Source organism: Abramis brama (genome assembly GCF_963993115.1).
Source record: "Abramis brama genome assembly, chromosome: 11".
NCBI lineage: Eukaryota > Metazoa > Chordata > Actinopteri > Cypriniformes > Leuciscidae > Abramis > Abramis brama.
This window is the reverse complement of record NC_139973.1, coordinates 30,081,666-30,102,759: the sequence shown is the minus strand read 5'-3', so window position 1 is coordinate 30,102,759 and position 21,094 is coordinate 30,081,666. Positions and strand designations below refer to the sequence as shown.

The 21,094-nt window shown below is 38.9% G+C and overlaps 1 protein-coding gene across 3 annotated transcripts in view; it reads right to left on the bottom strand.

Moving 5' to 3' along the window:
• LOC311092506 (tensin-1-like) overlaps positions 1–21,094 on the bottom strand; it is a 202,440-nt gene that overhangs the window by 495 nt on the left and 180,851 nt on the right. Inside the window, exons 10-29 of one of the 3 annotated variants that reach the window (XM_084129268.1) lie at positions 19,549–19,624; positions 19,285–19,414; positions 19,106–19,174; positions 18,869–18,985; positions 8,105–9,634; positions 7,027–7,104; positions 6,292–6,479; positions 6,031–6,106; positions 4,968–5,051; positions 4,163–4,310; positions 3,034–3,677; positions 2,840–2,929; positions 2,154–2,282; positions 1,976–2,071; positions 1,741–1,818; positions 1,490–1,561; positions 1,357–1,386; positions 392–560; positions 234–302; positions 84–113 (exon numbers count right to left, since the gene is read on the bottom strand). In XM_084129268.1, the coding sequence (XP_083985394.1) occupies positions 84–113; positions 234–302; positions 392–560; positions 1,357–1,386; positions 1,490–1,561; positions 1,741–1,818; positions 1,976–2,071; positions 2,154–2,282; positions 2,840–2,929; positions 3,034–3,677; positions 4,163–4,310; positions 4,968–5,051; positions 6,031–6,106; positions 6,292–6,479; positions 7,027–7,104; positions 8,105–9,634; positions 18,869–18,985; positions 19,106–19,174; positions 19,285–19,414; positions 19,549–19,624 (3,903 nt within the window). The remainder of the gene's footprint in view (positions 1–83; positions 114–233; positions 303–391; positions 561–1,356; positions 1,387–1,489; positions 1,562–1,740; positions 1,819–1,975; positions 2,072–2,153; positions 2,283–2,839; positions 2,930–3,033; positions 3,678–4,162; positions 4,311–4,967; positions 5,052–6,030; positions 6,107–6,291; positions 6,480–7,026; positions 7,105–8,104; positions 9,635–18,868; positions 18,986–19,105; positions 19,175–19,284; positions 19,415–19,548; positions 19,625–21,094) is intronic. The other 2 variants (XM_084129269.1, XM_084129270.1) reach the window with 2 other exon arrangements.

Here is a 21,094-nt window from a genome sequence, read left to right as displayed (position 1 = left end):
TAAACCAGGGTAAATATTTGTTAGAGCAATATATTTCTCTCTTTAACAAAATTTTTGACCATTTTTCAATGTGGCATACTCACTTTGCTACCCCACCCTCTGCTTTGTTCCACCTGTAAGAACAATGAGCCAGAGGATCTCATTGAATTTAATGTCAAACATATTTCTGAAATTATGAAATGTACATGGATCATGCAGAAAAGTCAACTAAAATATCTAACCAAAACACTCACTTTCTGTCTTGTGGGTCCAAATTGCAGTATGTTATCATGTTAATCGGGTAATGACGTCTGAAAAATATCCTTCAAGAAAAAAGAAGTTTGGTTATACAAAGGACACATGCTTGATTCAAGGTAACAGTTTAAAAATGAATCCTATTAAATCCACTCACTTCCTCTGATTGTCGGTGAGTGTGATGCCCTGTATGGACACTTTGAAATGGACAATGGTTGCCATAGGAGCAGATTTGGCAGCAAGCGTTTCAGTGATGGCTTTGGCCACAGCCTGAGGACCGGTCAGAGATTCCATATCCACAGAGTTTATGTACAAAACATTACATGCTAGGGGAAAAAGATAAAATAAGTGCAAAATAGAGGCTGCATCCTGAAACTTGTTTGTCTGAAACAACACCAAAACAGTATCATGCAAAAAAAAAAAAAACAACAACAAAAAAAACAAAACAAACATGTCATAGCTATGATCTGAGGTAAAAGCAGAGTTGTAAAGTCCAGGATCAGAAAGTAAAAGTCCTCCTCAGTATTTGGTTCCAATCACCTGGATTTGCTAATTAGCACAGTTTTCAGCCAGGAGATAGAACTAATTAGTGAAATACATATGAATAAATATGAATATGAATAAACATATGGCAGGACTTTTACTTTCTGACCCCTGGACTTTACACCTCTGGGTAAAAGATACTAAATATAAACTCTGAAAAAAAAAGTGCCAAACCATGTGTAACCATATGTCCCCCCAGAGGTGTTTGAGAACTTGCAAGTTCCTTGGTGTAAGAGTGTGGTAACATCTCACAGCGAAAACTGACAAATCTAGTGCAGTCCATGAGGATAGGATGCACTGTAGTACTTAAAGTGGCTTATGGCCACACCAGTTTCGGACTGCTACTTTTGATATTAACCTTTAAAAATAAATAAATTTTAGATATTAACATTCTGTTTGTGTTTTAAATACAAAATCAATTCAGATGGCTGTGATGGTTTGACAGTCAAGTCAGCTGCTATCACCTTATTTCAGGACCGGTTTCAGGTGCATATGGTGAAAGTACTGTAGATGATGTTCATAGCCAGTAGTTAATATAAAATTAGCATGCAAACCTAGGATATGATGTACCATATTTACCATAATAATCTTCAGTAGGTTTAGGAGGTCCTGAAGTGGTAGGAAATTGACAAGAAATTAGGAGAAAAATAAGATATATAGAATGCAATACAGGAAGTGAAACAGAAACAGAAACAGAAAGAGAGAGACTCACCTGCTCCCTGCTTTAATAAATCCATGGTTGAACAAGTTGGTGTTGCTAAGTCCAAGGCCTCTTCACTTGGATCTGTTCACAAATAAAAGTAAGAGACAAAGACTCAAAAACCAAAGACTGATTTGATGAAATGCAAATTGACACTGAGTGAAAAAACAGCCAGTGTTTAGAGAACACAAACAAAACCACCATCCACTGAGAAGAGGTCAATTACAGAGGCTGCAGAAATGGGGTGACAATGCCATTCTCACCTCTTGTAGGAATCATAAGCTTGCATGGAAGAGCCAAAGGTGTGATGGCATGTTGATATACTAGAGCAGACAGACACCCTGTAAAGACACACATACACACACAAAAGACAAGTTACAGTACACAAACAAGCTGATGGGTGGAAGACTACAGACATAGTATTCAAAGGGTACCAATTTAAGTCAGTGCAATAGACAGCAGACAGAAATACAAACGTCTGTCGGAATTCATTATTACCGAAGTATGGTTCGTTTGGACAACCCTTAAGTCTCACGCCCTTGGCACTGGTTTCAATCAAGAAGTGTCGTACCAACTCATTTGTGATGTCTCCAACTTCAAGATAAGAACAAAAGATAAATGAGGAGGAAGGTCTGTTAAGTGATGACTGAAATGATGACACGCAGAGTTATTTTACCTTTCTTGTTCTGCTGCATCATTGGAGGGGGAGAGGCTACTTTCATGGCCAAACCATATGCTCCTCTGAACGAGTTACTGTCTCGAATGACAAATGCTCCTGGTTCACGATCTTTAAGAATACAAATGGCTGAAACATACAAATGAGAAAATGTGTCACCAGTCAGTTATACTTCCTTATAAAGGCAAAACACAGTAAACAGAAAATCTTATGTAATGACCAAAATAGGGCTTTGACAGGGCTGGGCATTTCTAGTCCTCGAGATCCACTTTCCTGCAGAGTTTACCTCCAATGCTGATAAATGTTTGTCACGTTCAAATGCTTTGTTTTTTTGAAAGAATTAGGAATCATGGAGGTTGCCAGATTCATACTTGCCTGTGTCTTGGGGAAATGTTATTTTAACACCATAAACCAGATGTTAGACCAAAAGAAAGAAAAAGAAAAACACATACAGTATCTAATACATGTTAATAAATGTTGATAAGTGGAATGCTGCATTGTGCTAATGTTTTTTGTTGTTGTTGTTGTTGTTGTTGTAAATATAAGCTCTGCAGGGAAATGGATCTCGAGAGCCAGAGTTGCCCACCCGTGTTTTGATATGGCCGCTCCTGTGACAGAAGGGTTTGGCTCCAATCTACACGGATTCAGAGAAAACAGTATGTGAAAACTGATATTAAATCTCTCACCTTGTTCCCTGGAGATTTCTGGTTTGTACCAATATTTGGATGTATCTTGAACAAATTTGATATTCAATCTAATATCTGGAGGTCCATCGGCTGAAAAGAATAAATGGTTTGCTGAATAGTTTATCAAATAAGTACACATCTGTTTCTTTTAGTGATTTCATTTGCATGGTTCCTGGCTGGATTTCTTATCTTACCATATATTGAGGTGATTTCAGGTCCTTGTGGTGGCAATTGTGTAGGAGTTGGAGCTTTCCTACTTTCTGTGCTGTCTGCTGGAAAACTTTCAGAATTTCCTGCAATGGATCCCGCTCTTGTGTCCAGGGGCAAGAACAATGAGGGGCTACAGGATTGCTCTAGGGCAAATGTGGGGGTAGCAGGTCCAGGCTGAACCATAGAAGTGGTGCTTTGTCTGGACTGTGCCCCATGTCTCTCATCTGGAGTGACCTGGCCCCTTGATGGAGCTTTGTGATCTGGGCTAGAGGAAACTGGAGCAGGTGAGAGTTGACGGTCTAGCACAGGACTTGGCGGGATGAATTTGCCACTGCGACCCAAAAGAGGACTGTTGGGAGTGGTTGGTTCACTGCTGCCACTGGCTGTTGGTATACGTCGCCCCAAAGAAGGGCTGCTCTGACCACCAAGCCTACGTTGAAGGGCAGGGCTTGGTGGTGTATTAGTGGCCACCGTACGGTGGAGTGTGTTGGGGCTTCCTGGAACATGATGAACACCCATGATGTTAACAGTGGCCTCATCAGGGTTAAGGTAAGTAAAGGTGTCTGGAAAGAAAGGAGCCCGGATGGGCTCAGATGGAAATGATGCAAAGGCAGGCTGACTGCCAAAACTGTTTGAAAACAAAATAGATAAAAAGATAAAGTGTGAGTACATAAAAGAAAACAGATACATTTCACCCAAATAAATGAGGACACATATTTTTGTAGTGTAGTTCTTAAGGAACTATGTAATTAGAGATTTTTAGCACCATGTTCAGAGTAAAGAAGACAAATTTGCTCACATCTCAGGCACATGTTCATGTTGTGATTAGTAATTAATGGTAATTCTTTATGATTTGTCATAGTTAATAGTTCTTAATAAGGCTAATCTTATTCAGTAATTATTGATTATCTAATAAGGAATTATCTCAGTCATTCATTTGTTATTACTTACTGATTAGTTAATCTTTTTTCCATATTAGTTAATAGTATTAGCTGAAGTGTTAATGTAGCACTACCCATTTGTCCTGCAGTGCTTCCTATGACAGACATTATTCTAATGTTTTACCATATTTTGGATTTGAAAATGGGACGGTGGTCAGATAACAACACTTACCCATCAGAACAAGATTTGTTAACTGGCTGAGGTGGGTTGAAAGTGTGGGCAGGAGGAACTGGTCTTTCAAAAGCAGAGGAGTATGGGTGCTGCAATGGAGAAATCAATCCTCCTCCTCGGACTCCTGTTCCCATGAATCCATGTGGCTCTATAAGAAAAACAAAAACATAAACAAGAAACATAACTTGGGAATACGAAAACAATATATATCTGTGAATAACTTTTACTGGCACTGTCTCAACATTATATAACACAAATTTGGGCAGTATGTGAAGCTCTAGGATGAGTTCAAAACAGTTGGTTTTTGACAAAATTCAAAATGGCAGATAGAACGATGGGTAATATTGTATTAGGACTTGGTCTTGGATGACCAAAATAGCTGCCCAGAGGCTTTGCAAATATGGCCGCCGAGTGAACAGACTTTCCTTGAAAGGGACTTTGAGCATGCTCAGGGCATTGTATAAATCAGGGGTAGCCGACCCTGCTCCTGGAGAGCAACAGTCCTGAAGAGTTTAACTCTAATCAAACATACCTGAACATGATTCAGGTATATAAGGGGAAGAGAATATTAACAGTGTGAATGTGGTGAGAATGCAAAGCAGGAAGGCAGTGACAGAAATAAGCACTGCAGATAGATGAGAGGTGTGGGTATTTCTGATGTAATGATTAATAAACCAAGCAATGCACTTAATACATTATTACAAAATTGGAAAATATAAAACTAGTATATAAAAATTTCCATAATACATCACATTAAAGAAAAGTGGATGTTACAGTGGACTATACTGGTTTTATAGGAACTCACCTGAGCTGCTTTGTTGTACCAGAGCTTCTGCAGGGTTCTGGGCCTTCAGGCCTGTGGCTGGCAGAATGGCCTGCCCAGAATGACCTATTTAAACAAAAGGGGAGAAAGGCAGGAAAAACAAAGACTTTGATTGTCAGGCTTAAGCTCTCCATCTCAAAAATGTTATACATATTTGAGGTAAATAATGCCAATAATTTAAGCAGTAAGGAGGTGCCCTTGATTCATGCAAATTAACTCCAAACTCAGAAGCCAAAAGCAAGACACGAGTCAAGCAGGGAAATATACAAGCATTGAAAGTGGAAAATTTAAGTAACTTTAAGTTTTATAATAGGCTTCCCTTAAATCATTAGATTTGCGTGAAGGAGCTAAACTACTCACAATATACATATGGAAAGTATAGCTAATTTCAGAGGTAGTTACAACAACAAAATCAGTTACTATGTACTGATACAAATAGTATCAAACCTCACGTTATGCATGGACCACTTCTCACACCTTTTAACATGCTGATAAATAAAAAAATAAAAAAATAAATAGGTCAGGATAAAATGCATTTAAGCATTCAGCATTTAGCCTAACCTTGCCACAGAACAGTTTTTCACATGCAGCCTCCCTTGTCACAGCAGATTCAGCAATTCTATGTAAATTCAGTATTCAATGCAAATTCTTTCCAAGAGTATTTTCATCATTGTTTGGTATTTGAAAGCCATAACTTCCATATGTGCTTAGTCCATCCAAAACATTTTTCAACAGAGGAATTAATATTATGATGGAATGGAAGTATTTAATGGTTTTCACATTCTGTAAGTGGTATACAATTAATAAAAATATCATGAAAGTAAAAAAGCAATTGTTATATATAAAATACATCACCTTCACATTTACCTTTACTTTTCTCACCTAAAATCATGACAGAATTTTAACTGTCCATTATATCTTTTGTTTATTGTTTAATATTAATCATGATTTCTGCAGGAAGGCTAAAATTACATGTTAAAGAGAATGTGGTAAGGTTTTTGGCGACACAGGAAAGGTAGGGGTCAGGACAGGAGATATGTCTCACCACCACTATTGCGGGTAGGACTAAAAGGAACTGATTCCATCTCCTCAAAGGCCTCCCTGTAACTATGCACAGGCTTCTGAAAGGGAAACATAGGATGGAAAAAAAAATGTGCTCAATCTATCACAATAATAATCTATTGTGCTATGTACGGTCATACAACTGAGAGAAGTAAAACAAATGTGCAATAACTTATTTAAAACAATACAATGATAAATAAAATGTTAAAATTAAATTATATACATATACATGTTAAATTAATACCTCCTTGGGTTGTCCACCTGGGTTCATTGCAATTGTGTTGACAAACTCTGGAGACACAGGTTTCAATGGAGAACACACCCCAAGGGCTGCACTGTCATTTTGGCTACTGAGGTACTGGCTCTCACTGGTGGTTCGTCGGCGTATAATTTGCATGGCTTCATCTGGGGTTACTGTACGTGAATGGGATCCTAAAGAACATGGAAGAGTGTTCTAAGTTCTTTAAACAAATGCAGATCATGTGCAACCAGGGTCTAATTTTAACTTTTTGCCAATGCAGGTGAAAATATACAGGCCATAAATATTCCTTACTTTACTGTATTTTGCTAAATTTCTATTAAATGTGTATTTTGTTTCTTATATTCCAAATTACAGCCATTTTACTAAGGTAGACCAGGCCCTACATTATTCAGTGGCCTCTGGATGCAATGTGTTTGATGACTGAACGCTCCTTAGATCCGAGCCTTACATATTGTGTGCCAACATTTGTGATAATAGCTGGTTGCATTCAAAAGTTATGGCCATTTCAGTAAAAGTGGAGCAGCCATGTTGAATTTAAACTTTGACCTGGTTTTGATTTGAAATCATATTTAAATTTGCATTCATCTTTACCCAAACATTCCAGTGATATAAAACAGAAATAATATGAGGCAAGTAAGATGACAGAGATTTAAAAAGAGAGAATAGAAGGGAGTAGGGAACAGAGTGAGAGGTGGAGGATCGTGAGAGGGGACAAACCAGAGAAGGAATAGGAACGATGATGTTCGGACCGGATGGACATGCTCTTGGAGATGCCCCGGATGCGAGCGTTGTACTCTGGGTGGAGGAATGGAGTGGGTTGAAGTAGAAGAAGGGAGTGCAGGTGGGGTATCAGTGGTGTGAGGGGTGGTCCATATGCCAGAGCAGAGACAGACAGAAGGGTGAACAAGAAGAAAAATGAAGAAATGGTGAAGCTGAACCCTAATTTCTGGACCTTGTCACATTTAATTAAAGTACAACGCTATATTACTAGAATCTGTTTTTGTAATTGTATGTGGATTTACATATGTGACTAAATAATTAAGTAACCAAAGCAATATAGTGGCCTGCTATAGTACTGAGCGGCACAAGAGACACAACAGCCTCCTTAGAATAAGTTTGCTTCAGTGAGCTCTTCCCAGCAATTCAATTAATTGCCAGAAGGTGGTGCTACTATGTATTGTCCTGTAAATTCAAAAGTCTGTTGTTCAAGCCAGAGAATGCATGGTACAGTAGCTGAAGCACAGCATGGTATGGGTCTATTCTGGTAGCTGGTGACTTACATCTATGCAGCTATTCACTCCTACACAGAACACAGTGTTGATGTGAACAGTGTGATTGTCTGCCAGGAATACTTTTCATCCACATGAGAAATGATGACACATCTATAATCTCCTTTCGTCATTCTTTAGTGTGTAGGTCAACTTTATAGTTCAGTATTAGAACATGTGTTCATTTTGTATCCATGCAGTGGGACATACCTTTCAGGGAACTTTTCCAATGTTTATATGTTTGGTCTAACTCCTATAGGACTAAATCAGGAGACGAGAGAACTTGATGACAGTAGAATCATGTCCTGATTATCCATCAAGTCGTAATTACAAACTTTGATAATGAACCATTGTGAGCCAGCTTCAGCTAAATTTAAATAAACTACAGAGGTAAAACCAATAAAATGTATTACATACTCAATAGATGATTTATAGATTTTACAGTTTTTTTTATTTTTTTATTTCAAACATCTTGCATACCCATCAAAAATCATGTATTCAGACCAAAGTGTTTCCATCTTCCTCACCTGCCACACGTTGGGCCACAAGACCCTCAATGTTTAGCATCTCTTCTTCAGACTTTGGCTCAGGCTCTTTTACAAGGGTAACAGGGGGAAGTGGTGATGACGATGTGCTGTAGCTTCTCTGAGGGCCTGGGAATGTGCCCTGAAGATCTGGAGAGTAAGACACCTCGCTAGTTCCTGGGTAGACATACTGGGGCTTGATTGGAGATGGGAGGGGTAAAGTTGGGGATGGTGTTGTAACTGAACCTCCACGGATACTGTAGGGATCTTGCTGATAGATTGGTGAATGGGCCTGAGGGGACTGAAAACCCCTTTGATGATGCTCAGATAGTGGAGTCATGGGGTAAGCAGGTGATGATCTTTGTGAGGACTGGCCAAAACTGGCAGAAGAAGAGAGAGGTGGGCCACCAGTGACGCTATAGATGGCCTGGTCAGCCTGGTAAGAAGGTCTGGCTAGTGTCTGGGCAAAAGGTGGTTGGAAAGCTGAGATGTTCTCACCAGGTGGAGCGCTCTGAGATTTGGGAACTGGTGTATGTGAAGGCTCCAAGTCAAGCATGAGCATATTTAGGGCATCTATAGACTGTTCTACATCCTGCTGTGATCCACCTCCACGAGTTGGGAAGTGTGGCAGGGTACCATTCGAGCCAAAGAAGGGGTCATCCACAAGACCATATTGATGCCAAGCACTGAGCCCTCGCTGCACTGCCTCTCGGCTGCTGGTATTACGTTCAGGAGCTTGTGGCATGTACCGAGGTCCTCCATCCAGCACCAGGCCACCATATGACTGCGAGCGATACATTCCGTCGTTCTGCCCACTGTAGTCTATCAGTCCATGTGCTGATGAAGACCCTCGAAGCTGGTGTACAGGCATCTCCTTTTTAGGCCTTCGCTCTAGGAAAGTACCACGTTGTCCGTCTACTTCTACTACGGTGGATTCAGTGACTGCTTTTCTGTCAGCTGGTGTATCTTGACCCTCAAAGGAGGACAGTGTGCCAAGACTGCCTGCACTGTTATCTCCAACCTGGCTTTCCGGTAACTCGTCGTCAATAATATCAGTTTCACGCTCAGCACCTGCTTGTCCGTTAACGTGGACCTGGGCGGGCACAAGGTGCCGCACACCACCCCCTGGGCTTGTGTTGGCAAAAGAGAGGAAATTCTGATGAGAGAGATGTGGTGGTCCCTCAGAACCACTCAGAAGCTGTTCTAACTCTCGGTTCTCACAAGGGCTAATTGCAGTCTCAGGAGGAACTTGGCTCACAGGCCCTGAGCATGATAAAGACTGTTGAGCATCATCTGTGCGGTCTGTCTTAACAGAAGCAGTGGAGTTGCCTGAGTCACTGCTGACAGAAAGGGCGTGATCTGCAGCTGGTAGTGGATGGTTGGCCACTGGAAGAGGAAGGGCGTGTTCAACTACAGGAGGAGCACGGTCAGTTGAATAAGCCCCACTGGCAGACACAATACCCTCAAGAGAGTCTTTCTTCTGAACCTGGACGTAAAGGCTGCTGTTTACTGGACCTTGAGAATGAGCAACGTCTGAAAGAGAGGTTATAAAAATAGCATTAATAAACTCAATTTGTTAGTTTTCTACATTAAAAAATCATATTTTCTGTACTAGATCACTCAAAAATTAACCTTTTTCCATCATTTGCTCACCCTTTTGTAACGTCATTGAACCTATACATCTTAGTACAAATGACACATCCACTATTCTGGACAGTTTCTCTTCTGAAGTCAAATGATAGCTTTGACAATGGAGGCCAACAAGATCAAATTGAATCCATTATTATCTGAAAATCTTACCCTCCACCTGAGCTCTCAAATGTCATTTGCGCTCAAGTTCAATTTAAAAAGTAGTAAAGTAGTGTCTTAAAGTAGTGTCTTAAAGTAGACACTTAAAGTAGTGTCTTTAATAAGGATATGCCCAAAGCTTAAATCAGAATTCTAAAAGGCACAAAAAATGAAAAATGCATTCAGCAGAGCCCCTAAAGAGACATGGTTAGGCTTGCTGCGGTAGTCGGTTACATTACAGTACATCAGATTTCACTTATCATGTGAAGACAGTAAGGAGAGATGACTGATAGGACTATATCCGAGGATTTGGTGCACACCAGATTCTGGGCTTCATTGACAAATATCTTATCTTGTAAAATGTGTGGTCAGTACCGCTGCTCCCTATATACAGAGTACGTGTGAGCGAATTCGAAAGCAATTTTTTAATACCCCACATATTGATAGCGGCTCCCTGATGCCCGCAAAATATATACAATCTAATTACCCAACTATATAATTGTGAGAGAATGCAAAAGCATTGAAATATATTTTTTCCTCCAATCTCATATTTTTTCCATCACCAAGGCCTGTTTAGGGGCTCCACAGAAAGTGTCATTTCCTTTCCGAACATACCATTCAGCTACGGGCACATCCCTAGTCTTCAACATACAATACAAGGTTTGACGTTGACCTTTGGTTTGATGTGTCATGTGGCCAATCATGACACAGCAAGTTTAAAAAAGCATAATGAGATTGGAGAGCCAGAGCAAAGGGGAAGATTTTCAGTGACCAACAATTACAATTTTATTCTGTACCTTGCACAACCTATCACATTTAGAAGATTTAGATCTACATCTCTACAAGATTTACATCTTCTGTTTGAGTCTCTTCAGCTATTTGCATATATCATACACAGTAATCAGCAACAGATCCCCACATCAGACATGAACCTCTATGGATGGCTGCCTATATGGTAACGCATCCAAAAGCAGGTCAGTATTAGCATCATCACACCTTTAATGTTCAAAAATGAGAGAAGAAAAAGTAAATTGGCCATCACAGATACAGGTTAAAGGCTTTGTGAGGTCAAGTTATTTGAGTTTTTGACACACCTTGTCTCTGGGGCAATGACACCAACCCTGCCACCTGATTTTGCTCTACAACAGAATGATGACATAACCTTTTGCCCAGCAGGTATAATTGTCATATTTGACTTTATTGACTTTATTAACTCACCAGAGCCATGTGGAGCACTTTTATGATAGATGGATGCGCTTTGATGGACTTTCAAAAAAATATAACCATTCAGTCCCATTATAAAGCTTGGAAGAGCCAGGACATTTTTTAATATGGCTTGAGGGTAAGTAAATCATGGGCTAATTTAAATTTGTGGGTGAACTATCCCTTTAAAATGAGAGAGATGCAGATAGTAATCATTTAATTCCTTTGTTGTCTGGCTGATATAGGCTGTAGCTGGCAATGTTGATTTTTAGTCATTTGAAATCCATCCTAACAGCTAGAATGATGCAGGTTTTCAGTCAAGTGTCTCTCACTGTCTGGCTGGTATAGGCTGTAGAGGACATTTGTTGTTAGTATCACAATTTTTTCTTCATTAACTCTGCCTGTCACATGTGATAATCCCTAGGGATCCATTTTAGGGCTCTGTTGCCCGTTACATGCTCGGCTCCCTCTGGCTTCAAACTTCCACATATGCAAATCTAATATTACTGCTATACTGATGATTCTCAGCTCCACCTCACAGACCCAACCAGTTTTACAATATGTAAAATAAGTCTCTGTTGTCCCCAGAGTGTGTATGTGAAGTTTTAGCTCAAAATACCCCACAGATAATTTTGCACAGCATGTTAAAGTGGTCCCTTTTTGAGGGTCAGTAAAAATGCGTTGTTTCGTGTGTGTCCCTTTAAATGCAAATGAGCTGCTGCTCCCGGCACAGAGGGTGGAGCTTCAAGAGCTTGTGTGTTAGCAGCTCCGATTACCTCACAGACAATCACTAAAATGTCAGAAACTGTTCTGCCTTTTATGTTTAAACTGGAGTGAGACAATGATGGAGAGACTCAAGAAGAAGTGACAACATGTAGAATGCAACAGGACCTTTCTGAATGGTTAGTTGATGAATTTATGTTCTTGATGTGGAGTTAACTATCTTCAAGTCATTGATTAGCTTATTTTTTCATGATAATCTATAAATCACTCGTGTGGGAACTGTTGTAAGATGCCTACAGAGTGACATGCTGTTGCATTTGTGTTACGTACTGTATTGCATGTGAAAAAACGGATGCAACAGCTTGAGCAGACTCACAAATGAGCTGTACTACAACAACTCTTCCTCTTCTCAACATGGACTACGTGTTCCCGGGGCCGGGGTTTATGCAAATATTAGGGTTAGTGATGTCACTAGGGAGGAATGTCATGTAGTCCCTACCAGCCGTTTGTTGTAGTCCCTAAAAAAACGATTTCTTTAAAAGCAAATATCTTCCTTTGCTTTAAACTTTGAGCGTTGTAACTTTGCAGATGTTGTTTATGCTCAAACAGCAACATTACACACTAACTAAAGTTAGAAAAATGAAATCATAATCAACCACCCCTTTAATACTTTTTAAATTGTACAGCACGTTGAATTGGCTGCTGTTGTTCTAAAAAGGCTAGTATGCTACATAAACACTGACCTAAGAACAGTTTTCAGCAGTACAGTGTTACTGTGCAGTATAAACAATTGCCACTGTCAATTAGATTGTACAAACTTTTGAAATGCAATAACACTGAGAGGAAATTATGTAAAAAACCTTGAGCCAAAGTTGCAGGTTTGACAAGGCAAATGAGACAGCAACTATAATATTTATAAGGTTCCACAATGAGACAGCAACTATAATATTTATAAGATTCCACAATTGCCCAATCACCACTGTGTTCTGTGTCTTTTTTATGTCAGTTATGTAAAAACGTAGATTGGTCTAATTTGACACTGAAAAGTAAGACTGATTAACTAACTAACTGCTAGTTGGTCAAATTAGTTCTTAAGACACAGTCTAAGAAAAACTCAATGGCTATGTTTATGCAACTGGCCCCTAGTAACTTATACCTAAGTAGTTTTGCGTAACTAATGAATGATTGTTGTTTGGGGTTCCGAACATATGCACAAACTTGCTTGGCATAATGATGGCCAAGTCTTACTCAGTCTGTCTAGCAACAGCCATGCCAGTAGGTTAGGGGCAAGGGAATGATATCATGGGTAAATAATGCCAGAGTATTGGTCAAGAGAGAGAAGAGGCAGAGGGCAACTTCAGTGCAACAAAATCTTGTTATACTGGCCAAATGTATAAATAGAGAGAAAACAATAAGAACATTCTAATAAATAACAAAAGTATATACAAAGAGAGAGAGAGAAAAAAAGTAAGGTATGAGAGGTGACAGACACATGGCAGACAGACAGCAGGAAGAGGTTGAAAAAAGAATATGAGGTGGAAAGCAGACATGTAGACAGCTATATAGAATGGCTGACAGACAGACAGACTGACTGACTGACAGACATACATGGGGGATACATGGGGTATACATGGGCGGGCATTTTACAGAAATAAATTGGCCCATTGGTAAGCTGACAAAAATGGCAGTGACATGTGAAAGCATAAGAGGCATCATGATCCAGTAAAAAAAAGGGGGGTGGGGTGTTGGCAGGGGGTGGACTGTTTATATGCAACATGAAGTCACATAGCGATCCAGCTACTGTTCAGTGAGAGCACAGCTCATTCATGTTGAGCATAACATCCTATCATCTCACAGACACACACACACACGCACACACACACACACACACACACACACACACACACACACACACACACGCACACACACACGCACACACGCACACACACACACACACACAGTTATGGGGACTTATCCATATAAATAATGTGTTTTATAATAAAATAAATAAATAAAAAAAAAACAAAAAAAAACATTGTACAAACAGTTTATTCCAGCCCCTAACCCTTAACCTACCCCTAGACTGAGAGAGAGAGAGAGAGAGAGAGAGAGAGAGAGAGAGAGAGAGAGAGAGAGAGAGAGAGAGAGAGAGAGAGAGAGAGAGAGAGAGAGAGAGAGAGAGAGAGAGAGACTAAAATAAAACACTATTCAAATTATTTGCAATTATTTGCTAGTTGCATTTCTTGCCTCAAATGTAAGATTTCATTAGAATCTTAAGTAGAGGTAGAATCTTGCTCACATTATATATTTTTAAAATAAAATAAAAAACACTCAGATAGAATGTAAAATGAGATCACAAATCTATGTTTATTTTGTTCTGATTTTGGAGTGTTTGGCCAGAGGATCATTTGGCTTCACGTTACACACAATTTTATAGGATTGGGGCACTGAATGGGGCCAGTCAAATTTTCAGCTGGGTTCAGTTTGCTCTGCTTAATTAAATATTTTAAGGGTAGCTGACTTATTAAAAGATTTTGTAGGATGGCTGAGATATTGAGGAGCTAAAGCCTCCTAAATAGTGTCCAGCCTATTAGGTTGGGTTCCAAAAAAATTAGTTTTGCTACACCATGCACACACACACTTGCATGGACAAGTTAATGCTACACCTGATGGTCCCAGTATGATTAGAGAATATTCCAAATAGCAAATTGTGGCCTTCAGTGGAAGCAAAGATGTCTTGTGCAAATGACATTTGGTTACATTTGATAAGTGACAGAGAAATAATGATCTAGTTATTAAATTATTACATATTACTGTAACACTTTACAATAAGGTCTCATTTGTTAAAGGGGTCCTTGATTATGATTTCACTTTTTTAACTTTAGTTAGTGTGTAATGTTGCTGTTTGAGCATAAACATCTGCAAAGTTATGACGCTCAAAGTTAAATGCAAAGACAGATATTTTCTTTTACAGAAATCGCTTAGTAAGGGTTACAACAAACGGCTTGTAGGGACTACAACAAGCTTCTTCCCGGATTGGTGACATCACAAACCCTAAAATGTACATACATTTACATAAAAATGACAACATGGTGAGGCCATGTTGGGGTGCTTTAGAGAAGAGGAAGAGTTGTTGCTGTTTTTTTCCACCCCGGAAAAAGTTTGTCCTAAGGCTGATGAACTTAAATAGGTTAAAATATATTTTTAACACTGTTCCTGAACATTATAACCTCAATGTTTGTCTGTGCGCTGCACATTTTACGGAAAACGGCTTCCAGAAGAGAGTACAATGCAGGCTATATGCACAAAAGCTTCTCCTGAAAGACGTAGCCATTCCCATTTTGTCGGGACAATCTTGTTTATGGATCACAACTTGTAATTATGTCTTACTATTTGTAGTTGTATTTTCTATTAACAGTTTAAATTATAAGCTTTATGTAGTTGCTACGATAGCTATGATGCAAACGAAGGGCAAAGCTATGCCTCTGCTAGCCTGCTAACTAACATTACAGTATTGATGTAGTGTTTACTTTAGCTTTTGTAAGGTCTTGCTTTTGTAAGACTGTTCACCGCCCCTTAAGCCGGGTGCACACTGTGCGATTTTGGCTGCGATTTGGCCGTCTGAGACAAATTTAGCAAATCCTAAAAGAATCCTCTGATCCTAGGCTAAAATCTGAAGTCTTTGAACGTTAGTTTGACATGTTCACCAACAGCCGATTAATTACCGTTTTATCTCCGACGAAATTCTGGCATCGTCAGAAGATTTGACTCACAGTCCTGCAGTGTGGCTTCTCCTAAGACAACCATCAAATTGTCTTTGTTTTTCAAGACAAGGCATGACCAAAATTAACATTAGAGATTTCTTTGAAGCCACCATTTCTATGCCGCGTATAATGTAGCTCACATCACCGAACGTGTCATTGATTGATGATGTAAAACTCTGGACAAGTTTTCTTGCGTGCATCCGTTTTTAACGCGTCTTGACTGTCATACAGTCTGACATTAATGACAACTGAAATCTTACAGTGTGACATGGCTTACAGCTATGATCATGTTCGTACAGTCTGACAAGCACCAATTGTAAAGGACAATAATAAATCTCACAGTGTGCACCCGGCTTTAGGAAAATTATCCATGATTTTGTGATCGATTACTGTTTGTATTACCATAGTTTATGTGATTAAATGGTGGATAACATCATATCTATAAGAAAATGACAAAAAAACATACCACTTTGAAACGTTCTGGGAAATCTGTGCTTGCAAAGTCTGTGCTTGAAATCCATTCTACACAGTCCTCTTGTTCATTAACATTGTCAGGGTCTGAATCGGGTTCTAAATGGTTTGAAATTGATGCCATCATTAATAGAGCTCGCAGTTATAAAGGAGCGTGACATTTCCACAACACGCGCTAAGAGCTGCCAATCACAACACACTGAGCCAGCTAACCAATCACAGCACATTTCGAATTTCGGAAGGAGGGGCTTCATTGAAAACGATACGTTCAACCAGACTGGGGAGCTGTATTAATGTAAAATATGTGAAATATTAATGTAAAATATGTGAAAAATAATGAGTGCATTAACTAATGTTAACAAATACAACATTTAATCTTAATAATGTATTAGTAGACGTTAAAATTAACATTAACTAAAATTAATAAATGCTTTAGAAGTATTGACTGTTCACTGTTAGTTAATAACGAATGTTAACAAATGAAACCTTATTGTAAAAGTGTTATATATTTCTTCTTGATTTTACCATCATCATTTTTCTTTATTTTAAATGCTTTAAAATTCTAAATTGTTCTGTGTAACCCATTCAATGTGATCTCAGATTTTGGATTTATACAAGTTAATATGGCAATGATGATTCAATATAAGATCTACATAAAGATAATTGCGTTGCTATAAAAATAATAGAAAAGGCCTACAGAAACTACTGAAAAACCACATGTCCTTAAAAAGCACGTATAATGTAAGACGGTGGGTCAAACTGATTTGCAATAATCTTAAAAAAAAACTAAAACAAAAAAAACCATCACATATCACACAGCAGCACAGATGATAAAATTACTTGTTTCTGCTTGACAAGACCCCAAAAAAGATATACAGTAGCAGAACATAATAATTAAACCTAGTCACTTGAACGCACACATATACATGCATTGAGAATGAGTAGATAGTTTGAATGAGGATACTTCGACTGTAACACTCACCTACTTTCAAGCCCAATGGAAAATAAAATTCAGTTCTGATTCCAAAAACGGTATTAAGCACTGCTCACCAGAGACTTTGCCAGTCTCTGTGTCTTCGTTGTGAGATCATTGTGTCTAGTTCATTAATCAGTCGCTCTCTTTTGTGAGTCACTCTGACTAAGAGCCACAGTCACCTCTCTCTGTCTCTCTCTATCTGTTCCACACACTTCCCTCTTAGTCATTCCAAAAATGCCATGAAGCTGTGCAGCAGCCAAATATGGGAGCCTGAGCTGTAAACAAGCCCTGGTGGCTATATTGCCCCAGAGCACCCCTCTGTCTCTGTCATAGGAATACGCACACAGACACCACATACCCTTTACCTGGAAACACACATAAATGGAAATATGTAGAAACAGATTTGAGAGTCTAATATCGCTTAAACTCTCTAAACTATGAAGTAAAAAGTGTCCCTTAACCACAGCAGACTCTTTCTTCCTTTAAAAGCAATGTTTGTATGTGTCTGTGCTTTTCAATGGCTGCTTTGTGTCTTAAGTTATGTTAAGTGTCTGATAACATTCCAGTTTATTTTGCTTTTTAATTTAGTTTTGCCAAAATTTTAAATTACATGTTGCATGCCATTTTAATATATAATCCTTTCGAGAGAGATAAAGGTTTACATATTTGGTTTACCAAACTTGACTCAAGCTCTAAGCACCCCTGAACTTCCTTAAATAAATATTAGTAATAAAATGGCTTGAGATGGTTGAGATGGGGAGGTAGAGGGTTGCTGGAAAAATTGTCACTGGAGTGAGGTAAGCAGCCTTCTATACTGGTATATGATTACTCTTGTGTTGCGAATGGCACGATTAGATCATTTAGAAATCCATAAAAAGGACAGGAATATAACAGGAGAGTTATAAGCAAGTTGCTTATCTACACAGTACACTGTATAGTTATTTATTTGTATACAGACTAATTTTAATTGGGCTTTGTAATTGTGGATTTCCTTAGGGCTCTGTGCCATTTTCCAAAGCCCTGTCAATGTCAAGACTGCACCAATCTTTCCTTTACTGTCAATGTATCCACTGTGTATTTAACTGCGTGTGTGTGTGTGTTTTGGGGTACCCACGTCTCCTGGCCTTACCCACCAGCCCTTCCTCCCAGAAGAGGACACTGAAGAGAGGAGTGTCAGTTTTCCACCCCTCCCTGGGGCTGCCAGCAGGGCCACTGACGCCTTCTATTTCTCTAGATGCTATTTAAAACTCTGATTGGCAGGAGGCATGGGAATGGCTCTTTATGGCAGACCACATGGTTTAAAAAAAAATTAAGCCAAGGGGATAAGTGTCTTAATGACCCGATACACCATTTTTTTTTTTTTGTTTAATGGATGAAAATAAGCAAACAGAGCAAACTTTATCCTATCATAAAGCCAAATTACTTGATCAAATCTGCAATAAGCTGAATACCCAGAAGAACAATCATAATCCATGAAATAAGTCTTGAGGAGATTTCTAGTAGCAATGAGAGGAGAATCAATATATCTCATTTAGCCCTCCTTGTTCACTTGGGTGTTTATGCCAATCAGCAAGCTAGCAGAACAACTGACCCCCTCTAGTTCTATAAAGAAGCTGCCTTCACCAAGAGCACAATCATTCCATTACCCCATAGCACGTAAAAGGAAATTAAACATGGTGTACATACAAGGCCAAATGACCATTAAATTTTGACCTTGTTCCCACCGTCAACTGCAGCAATTTTTTAAATAAAAATCTCAGAATTGCCACAAGATTCAGATAACACAGATATCTGACCAGTCAGCACCTTGAGCCTGAGCACACCAAGAATAGTTCCTCTCACCATCTTTAATGTCTTCAAATCTCCTGTTGAAGTTTTCATAAGAGTCCCAGCGGATCAGAGGATCCTGGGTGTTGTAGTCCACAGAGACACTAGGTCCGTTCTGTAGATGATCCAACCCTTAGAGGGACAAAAAAGAACTTTGAGTCGAGGCCTTGCAGCATGCGGATCACTTTTATCAAGATCTTATCTCTGTGCAGAAAAGATATACAAACTACAGTTTTGGTAATATTAAATTACCTTTGATTTTCTCTGGACCAAAAGAAAAGATAAACTCCACCTTCCCATATTCAGGAAACCTCTCATCTGCTAAATCACATATTTATGATCAGTCTGCATGCCACTGTGGTGGTGTTTAGTCTTTTTTTTATTCGCAATTAATAAACTTAATGAAATTAATAAACATAAAGCACACTAACCTTTAAATGCCTCATCAAGGTCATTCTTGGTGAAGACCAGAGCTAAATTGTGTAATGCACATGTGTGGAACTGTACTCTGAAGATCACATCCCTATTGGGGTTTTGATAACGCTTGTGATAACATTTCAGCTTCAGGATGGAAGATATGAAAAAGGGACAGAAAATTAAACATATTGGGAGAGTATGGAAAAGACATTTATTGGATTCTTCTTCAACTATAACAATAATTTTGGTGTTGATATTGGTACTGTTGCACTTCCTACCAGTATATCTCCTTTTAGTAGCAGGCCAGGCTCAATGGTGATACAGATGCTTGTATGGCTGTCGCCTTGAACGTTACTGTAAAACAGAGAGGGAAGGGGAAGAAATTATGAATGGGGTTATTACAGGCATACTTCAAACTGTCTCGATGCTGAATTATACAAACTAAGCCTAAATTGATGACTAGCTTGTTAAAATATTATCCTCTGCTGAACAAGAACTAGCAGTAGTGGAATTTCTGGAGTTACACAGGATATTAATGCCATAAAAACACAGATAGAAAAAGAGATGGATAAGTGTTTGGCACAAAAGTCAGATGAGAAAACAATTCAAGGATCTTTTCTTGGCCAGGGCAGAGAGCACAGAGGACCCTATCATTCAAACGTTAAACAGATGAACTGCAGCCTTGTCATTGTCACTGTCTCTGCCAACTTCCACATACACACAGAGGTACAGATTAAGATAGGTTAATCCCTTAACAAGAGGGCAACAGATGTTATACCAGACTCTCACACACATATTAATATACAGTAGCTTACAGTATGCACACTTTCACCCTGATTTTATAATAATTCATAATTATGTGTATGTAACATTTATACCCCCAGTTTCACAGACAAGGCTTAAAACTAGTCCCAGCTAAAATGCATGTTTGAGCTGTTTTAACCGAAAGCAACTTGGTAGCCTATATCTTTAAATATGTCAGTGCCATTGTTTTGTCTCAAGATGCACACCAGTAATGTTTTTTCTAAGGCACATTTATAAAAGCTACTTAAATGTTCTAATTAAACTAAGGCCTAATCCTGACTTAATCTAAGGCCAATCTGTGAAACCAGGCCATAAAGTTTTATTTTTGAGCCCCTAACATCACCCCTATCCTAAACGTAACCACTTCTCAACAATATAAAATTGTAGAAGGCATATACATGTAAAGTAATAATAATTTTACAATAGGTCACCATATACTATTATACACATATTTTTAACCCAAAATATAACAAAATAAAATGATTAAACGGTTAGTTCAAAAATAAAAATTATGTCATTAATTACTCACCCTCATTTCGTTCCAAACCATTAAAGGGTAACTAAACCCTAAAACAACTTTTTTTTAGCTAAAGGGATGGTTCAGAGTAAAATCAACCTAGGGTTCTTTGCACCATGACCTCGAGCCAAACACCCCCCCAGAAGCTTTTTTTTCCCTTGGTCGAACATTATTAAAGGTAGAGCTTATTCAGATATAACAGCCGAATGGCTTAGTGCAGGCGCTAATGGAACCTAGGATGTATCTCGTAAATTACCCCACTAATAATGCCCGGAATGGTACCAAACTTCTACAGTACAAATAGGTTCTGTACTCATAAAACGAGGCATTGGAAAATTTGTAAGTACATCAGGAGTTTATTTAAAAAACACTTGCCTGATGGCTAATGCTACCGCTAACCCGCACGTCGAGGTCACTTCAGTGATTAGGGAAAAGCACGTAAAAGTCCTGGCAGAAAGTGATGCATAAGGATGTAGTGTAACGACGCCCAGTTCCAGGAATGC